Genomic DNA, 8,350 nt, shown 5'->3' with positions numbered 1-8,350 from the left:
TGATCCTCGGAGTGACACCGGGGCTTCTCCTGCCAGAACGACCCCTCGGCCTGTACCGGGACAGGAGCGCGACCCTGAGCCGGGCTCTAAAGCCCAGCTCATGAACCAGACCTCGGAACCTCCCGCCTCCCGCCCGCCTGAAGCACGCAGAAAACGGTTGTCATGGCTGTTGGTATTTGTCTGCTGCTTTTGAACTCTTCCCTCGACCCCCCTGCCTGCTCCGGCCGGTGCCAGAGATCCTGAGCAACCCGGGGGCGGCCGAGGGCGGCAGCGGCTCCAGGCTCGGCCCGCGGGCCGGACGGCAGGAGGGGGTGCGCACACACAGACAGACAGACAGGGACACACACACACAGACACACAGAGACAGACAGAGACAGACAGACACACAGAGACAGACAGACAGAGACAGACAGGGACACAGACACACAGAGACACACAGACACACAGAGACACACAGAGACACAGAGACAGACAGAGACACACACACACAGACACACAGACAGGGACACAGACACACAGAGACACACACACACACACACACACAGAGACAGACAGACACACAGAGACAGACAGAGACAGACAGACAGGGACACACACACACACAGACACACACAGACACACACACACAGACACACAGAGACAGACAGACAGGGACACACACACACAGAGACACACAGACATAGACACACAGAGACAGACAGACAGAGACACACACACACAGACACACATACAGAAACACACAGACACACACAGACACGCAAACACAGACACACATGCACAGAGACACAGAGACACACAGAGACACACAGACACACACAGACACACACAGAGACACACACACACGTACACACACACATACAGAGACACTCAGACACACACAGACACAGACACACGCACACACGCACACGTGCCGGCACAGCCGCTCGGCCTCTGCCCTCCCTAAGCTGAACTCCGGGCTCTGGCCAACTGCCGCCGTGCGGTCAGGAACTCGCTCCCGTACCTCCGGCGCCAGCTCCCAGATCTCCCAGGACAGCTGGAGGGAGCAGCCGGGTCTAGTCCCCTCCGCCCGCGCGTACTCGGCAGGCGAGCGGACACCAGCCCGAAGCAACGCGGCGCCCGCGCCTCCCCGGCCTGTCCCAGCCAGGCTGGGCTCAGGGCAGCAAAACCCTCGCCCGCTCCCCAGCCCGGGGACGCTGGGAAACAGGAGAGAGGTTTGGCAGGTAACCGCGGCCGTCCGCGGGGTTTGCTCGCCCAGATCTCGACGCACACGGCCGCGCTGGATGAGGTTTTAAGCCCGGATCAAGCTTTTGAGCCCGTTTTGCGCTGCCGGCAGCGCGCGGGGAGCGGGCAGGCTGCCGGGGGGAACGCCGCAGCGGGGGACCAGGGCCTGCCCTCCCCGGGCCCGCAGCGCCGAGTCAGGCTCGACAGGACACTCAAATCTCGGAACTACTACACAGAAAACCCATTTGCTATTTTTTCTGTGGTATGGTTACCAATAACTAATATTATTCAACAACAGAAGAGATTTCTTGTAAACTTCATATTTATTGATTTTTTTGGGACAAATTAGATCTTCTGAATCCCAAAGTGTACATATATATATATTTATATATCGCTTTCTCCATAGGGAAAACACATATATCAGAGGAGGAGAGACATTTCTAAAGTGCCCCTGGTTATACAGTACTGAACATGGTTTCTAAGAGCATTAGCGCAAATCTGAAGTTTCTGAGCAGGAATGACGGACGTGGGGGAAAGAAGGGCTGCGGTTTGCTCTTTTCCCCACAGAACAGAAAGAAGTTCACTGACTTGAAAAAAACAAACAGAAAAAACCCCAAAGAAACGTTCCCGGCAGCCATGGGAAAGGCAGATGGGAGCGGGGGGAGCAGAGACGTCCCGACCCGCTGCGAGGGTGGGCTGAGGGGGCTGAGACACCGCGGGGCTCCGCGGGGAAAGACCTGGCCCGGGCGCGGGGCTGTACTGGGCAAGGGAGTGACCCCGAGGGGAGGAACGGACGAGGAGGTCAGCAGCATCACCTGTCCCTAAAGGCCACGAAAGCTCCTTCGCCTGCATCAAAGGAAACAGGAACTTTTCTCCCCACCCCTCACGCTTTGGGCTGGGGAAAGCAGGGAGCAGCTCCTGCCTGGGCCGCTGCCGCCACCAGCGCCCACCTGGGGATGGGGAGGCGGGGGGGGGACAGGGGGGGCAGATTTCAGCCCTCAGGCAGGACTGCCGGGGATGAGGGGGGGGAAGGACCCCCCGACGCCGGCCGATCCCGCAGCACCAGCACACGGGGCACGGCCTCGGGGGGACGGAGGGGCTCTTGGCCAACACCCACGAGCTGAGCTCTGCCACTCTTCACTAGAGACGAGGCTCCCTGCCTCAACTCGGTAATTTTATGGGCTGGAACAGTGAAGAAAGGCAGAAAGACGCTTCCTCCCCCTCCTAGGGCAGCTACAGGAGGCAAAGCCACGCAGGTCCTGCCAAGAGGGAGATGACCCTGTTGTAAATACTCAGCTTTCAAGAGTTTCTGATGAGGACCAGGCGTCCCGATACCTAACACTGACCCCTGAGCCACGGCACACCCAACGCGTCCCTGGGAAAGCGCCTGCACGTACACGGAGACAACGAAGCCCCGGCGATTCCGCCAACCCCACAGCGTTAATGGTGCACTGGAAACCAGAACAAACTGACTTACACGTGGTTCAAGGATAAGGAATCCTTGACGATTTGCCCATTCTGCTGTAGGAAGCGTGCTAGCAACACGGGCAAGAGCTTCCCAGACTCAAGGATGCCAGGAAAAAAATTTAAGAAGTGTTAACTATGGAGCGGCGTTATAAACAGATTCATGGAGACTCTCAGCCACGTCTGCTCAGAAGGCACAATCGCGCTTCATCTCTGCAGTAACTACCCCCGCCTCAGCCCCGTTTCCACCACAGCAGGACGGCGCAGGACTGGAAAGTTTTCCAAAGTAAACCTCAGTCCACGACCGGGCACAAGTCCTGCAGGAGTCAAGAGGCGTTCGGGGCAGAGCGGGTCATGTTTTCCTGCGGGAGATCCGGACCCAAAACAAGCCATCAGGTGCGACCGCCCAGCCCCACCTTACCCCCGAACCCCGCGCGGATGCTGCAGGAACCGTCCTCCCGCCCCCCGCGGGGAAGCGGCCGCTGGCCACAGCGGGAACTCGCCCGCACCAAGGGCCGCCGAGGGCTCGGCCTCGGCAAGAGAGGGGGACGGAGGAGAGACCGTCACTAGCAGCACTCCACACAGAACGGTGCACGGACCAGGATATTCAGCCGGCGGAGAAACGTGACCTAAGCAGCCTCCCAGCCAACACCCTCCTCGGCGGAGTCCGCGCCGGCCGCGCGGGACCTGCCCCAAGCCCCCGGCAGGGCCGACAAGGGTCCCCGGGGCGAGGGCTGCTCTTTGGTGCACGTCTCGCTGTAAGACCCAGGTCACACAACCTGATCTCCTGCCGTCCACCCTCATTCTACACGGCACTAGGTTATTCTTTTTTTCCCCCCAAAGAAAAAAAGATGACAAAACCGCTTGCACTTTGGACGACACCACATCCGCATTTATCCCTTCCCTAATCCACTGACTCCCACACTCACACCTGGTCAGTTCAGGAACAAACTAACCAAGAAAATTAACCCATGCAGCAAATCTACTTAATTTCTGTCGGTCGTCTCATCCCAGTTCCATTGTATCAGGCCAGATAAAACATATTGCAAGTTGCCAGCACAAAACATCTGCCTCTGCAAAACAAAACCGAACCCAAGAACCCCGGGGGCCTGGGGCTGGCAGGAGGGGTCCTGGGAGGGGGGGCGCCACGCACAGAGATCTGCAAAATTATTGCATCAGCAAAACCAAGCCAAAACAAAAAAAACAACTCCCCCCGCAAAAAAACATCCAAACAAAACATTGTCAACTGTTAAAATAATAAAAAACAATTTTTTTTGACATAGCTATAAAAATCAAGTCATTTATAAAACTGCGACAAATGAAGTCCGGTTGTGTATTCTTTTTCCTTTTATTAGACAGGACAGAGAATTTCCTTAAAATGCCATAACAAGTCACAGTGATTTTAGATGGTTTTTTTGAAATGTAATATATTGACGGGAAATACCTTTAACATGGTTTCACTTTTTTCTTTCTTTTTTTTTTTTTTTTTTTTTTTTTGTCGCTGTATATGTACCCTGGTCCACCAAACCATCTACCTTAAAGTTTCTTGTTTAGAGAGGACACTCTGTCTTCTTCCTCCAAAAATGAATTTTGTCTAATAATCCTGCAAAATAATCAACCTTACAAAAGGCCTTCTTCAAATGTTATATTTATATATATATGTATATACATATATATACACACACATACACACATATATATAAATATAGACTTCTATGATTTTTTTTCCCATTCTACGCAATGTCTCAATAAAGAGATCAGCAATTTTTATTCTACAAAGAAGCAACACATAAAAGGGGAAAATTAAAGTCTTAAGAACATCATATCCATATTTCACTGATTACACATAAAAGGAAAAAAAATCACCATGAACAACTGTCTTTGAAGTTTCCTCGGATTAGCAAAACTCAAGTGCAGAGCGGCCGGGCCCGGCGCTGCCGGCGCAGCTGGTCACGGGGCGGCAGAGGACACCCAGCCCGGCGTCCCGCCGCCCGGCGGCCTCTGCACTTCCCTCCCGCGGAGCCGGACATGGTTGGAATGTATGGAGTTTAGGAAAGGTTCCCAACAAAGCCCTCGCTGTCGGACGATCCCCTCTAGGCCAGCTTCAGCGTGCTCACTGGGAATGACGGCATGGTCACCATAGTCACCGGGTTTAGGACCGTCTGCCCAACTAACTGCGGGTGATGGACAACTTGGGTTCCTACAGCGGGCTTGGCCATCACCGCTTGCTGGCCAAGGTTTGTGGTTCCGTTCACTTGCTGGTGGGAGATCGTGTGAGCGATGTGGCTCACCACGGGCTGGCTGACGGCCACGGGCTGGGGGTAGATGGGCAGCTGCTGGCCGAGGTGGGCCATGTGGTTGATGGTGGCTGGGTGCACAGTGATGTGGCCGATGGGCTGAGCAGCAGTGGTGAGTTGCACGGGGCTGGACGTGGAAGGTGCAATGTGAGCAATGTGCTTGGTCTGTGGACCCTGAATCACGTGGTTGACAGTCTGAATGACCGAAGCGTGGGTAGTGGCGGTGTGGGCGATAACAGTCGATTGCACTGTCGAAGCCGCCACGATGTGAGTCTGTGCAGGGACGATCGCCTGCGGCTGGACCAGTGCTTGTGTCTGGATGGGAGGCTGTGTGTGGGCTGGGGTTTGTTTCTGCTGGATGGAGAGGTGCTGAGGCAGAACCGCCGGGTGGTGGGGAGCAGCGTTGGCGGGGACGGCTTTCAGGAGCTCTGGGTGCTGGCGCTGGGTTAGTTTTGGTAATGAGTTCACTGGCCTGTCATCTTCCATGTCTTCATCCATGTTGTCTTCACCCTCTGGAAAAAACGAAAGGAAGAGACTCCCATAAAAAGAAAGCAGAGCACGAACTGGACTAACCGGCCTCCCTAAAAGGCAGCACAGGCGGAAGAGACAACAGCAGGAGGAGTCACTGAGCTACGGGCCGGCGGCACGGCACGGCACGGCACCACGGCCCTCTCCTCCCTGCTTGTGGGCCAAGGACCCGGAGCCAGGCTCAAAGCCCCAGCTAGAGGGGAGCTCACGACAGGCTGAGACCCCGCTCGGCGGGCAAGGGAAGCGACGTGAGCGGAGGCAGACGGAGAGCGCCGGGGCTGAGCTCCGGGGCGCTGAAGAGGGCTCCGTCTGCGAGAGGAACAGCTTTCCTTTCCTGTCCAGTTGTTCCACCGATCGGTACCACCCCTTCTGCTCCCAGAGCAGGAAGGAAACAAGTCACGGAGAAACACGGCAGAAAGTTCCTCGTCTGGTTCTGGAAAACGGACTCTGGTCCACTCCAGGAACTACCGGAGCACTGCAGGAAGGTGCTGACCCTGCGGAGGTCAGGAGCACGAGCAGGGCACCTTTGCACTGCCTGCTCGACAGACAGCCATGCAGCAGAGATTAAAAATCTCAGAAGACAGAGAAGCGGCAGGAAAACCAGGGAAGACGCTTCCCTTCTGCAAGCTCTGTGGTTAGTAGCAGCGTGAAGAGATGGTTTTCAGCAGAGGCCAGCTGGAGAGGTGAATGCTGACACTCCTACTGACAAAGCGCTCCTACTCTCAACTTCCATCAGCCTACGCTCGGAGTCTGCGAGTGTGGTCAAAGGTGATGAGCCTGATACAAGCCTGAACGAACCAGAAAATTCAGATTTTGCCTTCCTGGAACCCGCTGTACTGGCTGCCCGGAGCGCCAAGAGCAAACGCTGTCTCGATCTGAAGGAACTGCTGCCAACAGTTACGGACTGCTACAGCCTCCTTGTCTCTGGAAAGCAAAGCACTGTACATCCAGGACCGCCTATTCCTCCTGCTGCAAACCACCGGTCTGGAGAAAAGCATGCACCCTCCTATCTCACAGAAACTTCTTACCGGGGGCAGCACGTCAGACATTCCTCAGTACCGTTTCATCTTCACTGGGAATCCTTTCCACACCACGTGAAGGCTCATTAAGTTGTTCAAACGCTCTGGAGATCCTTCCTGTACCGAATCCTTCTTCTCTACGTGGCTGAACACCCACCCACATCCACGCACAAACACCTCAGGACGCTCAGACACACCCAGTTCTAACGCGCAGGGACGCACAGCTGTGCAAGAGGAAAGCTAAGTTTGGGGAGCAGGGATCTCCGCCTGAGGTATCAGCAGATTGAGGGTGCAGACCTGCACTTTGATTCTACCTAAAGCTGATGCAGGATTTGCAGTTTGCTCTATACAAGCGGCAGCGTGTTATTAGACCAACATCAATGGTTACAAACCGCTTGAAAACCTTTTACTTTATTGTGAATACAAAGAAATCTGATGGTGCTAAATGAAGATCCTCACCACCCCCATGTACCTGTGCCAGGGACGTACGGTGACGATTACAAGAAGAGAAAAGTGATGGGTACCTGATGCTGTCGAGGTAGATGCCTGGTCATCCTCTGGCTGAACTGTCTGTCGAATAATCCTGTCAATCTCCAAGATGTCCATCCACTGGCTCAACTCGTTCTTCAATTCCGCCAGGCGCTGCTGGGTAGCAATCTTCTCTCTTGCCAGCCGCTCCATCTCATGTTCATACTCTTTTTCCTTTCTCTTTAAAGTCTAAAGACAGAGGGAAAAAAAAAGAAATGTAAGGAGAACAAAACCCGCTATAATCTACAGTCATCTGGTCACTCCCATGTCCACAGCTTGGTGGGGGGTTTTTTATTATCCGTTGTGCTGCTGTAAAACGTGTTCAGACACAGTTATGCCTTGGCAATTCAGGCAGAAAGGACAAGAGCTGGCCACAAAAACCTAAAGGGTTACCTTGACCAGCAGCTTTCTGCCTTCTGAAGGAAAACTGATGAGCCTCCAAAACTGCAATGCTTCACCCCATCAGGTGTGAGTCCCTTCAACTCCAGGGGTAAGTTTAAAGCCCAGAACTCCTCAGGCAAAGCTTGAAAAACGTATTTCTGCCACTCTAGAGACAGAAAACTAAATCTTCTTCCTGCCTTTTTCCTCCTTTGCCCGTCCTCCCCAACAGAGCCGAAAAATTAAGACCAAAGAGCGCTGACCTATGGCTCTATCCGCAGTGTGGAAGCCAGAGCCCTGGCGGCACAGCCCCTCCCACGCTGAACACAGGACCGCGGCACGCCGGAGCCTCGGGAGGACACACCCGGACACCTCCCGGTCGCAGAGCGCTCCCGGAGCGCCGAGCACTGCCCGGGCCCCAGGCAGGAATTTGCCGGGGGTGCAGCAGCACAAACCCGGGCCCCTCTCCTCTGTTCCAGCCCAAGGGAGCTCCCTGCTGCGCATCGACGTCAGCGCCGCGGCAGGAGCAGCACCCGGCTCCCAACAGCACCCGCCCCACGGGATCGGGCCCAGCGGGGCGGAAGGTGCCAAGGGAGGGAGATGGGTGCGGTTCCCTCCGATCCCAGGCGAGAGCACGGCAGCAGCCACCCGGGGAGCGGGGCTATGGGGTCTTTACTACATACACCTATTCCCAAGCGCCCCTGAGGAAAAGGGAGCAGGTACAGAGAGCAGCGCCCTGTGCAGCGACCGAGTGCCGGCCTGCGGTTGGGGAAGGTGGAGGAAACCCCCCATCCCTGCACGGAGACAGAAACCTTGCGCAGAGAACTCTGCTCTCATGTGGGAAGGGAAAGCCACAGCCACGTTGAAGCATTTCAGAGACAAGGTGCATAAGAAGAGGCAGTATCTTTTACTAAA

At 55.2% G+C, this 8,350-nt stretch overlaps 1 protein-coding gene across 1 annotated transcript in view; it reads right to left on the bottom strand.

Annotated features, from left to right (window-relative positions):
- Positions 1-3,193: 3,193 nt before the first annotated feature.
- The window catches only part of MNT (MAX network transcriptional repressor), a 20,528-nt gene continuing 15,371 nt past the window's right edge, over positions 3,194-8,350 (bottom strand). Inside the window, exons 3-4 of the mRNA XM_026861800.1 lie at positions 7,054-7,246; positions 3,194-5,494 (exon numbers count right to left, since the gene is read on the bottom strand). Coding sequence (XP_026717601.1) covers positions 4,779-5,494; positions 7,054-7,246 — 909 coding nt within the window. The 3' untranslated portion in view covers positions 3,194-4,778. The remainder of the gene's footprint in view (positions 5,495-7,053; positions 7,247-8,350) is intronic.

The sequence above is a fragment of the Athene cunicularia genome (assembly GCF_003259725.1).
Source record: "Athene cunicularia isolate RWA chromosome 19 unlocalized genomic scaffold, athCun1 chr19_part1, whole genome shotgun sequence".
Taxonomy (NCBI): Eukaryota; Metazoa; Chordata; class Aves; order Strigiformes; family Strigidae; genus Athene; species Athene cunicularia.
This window is presented reverse-complemented; position numbering and strand designations above follow the sequence as displayed.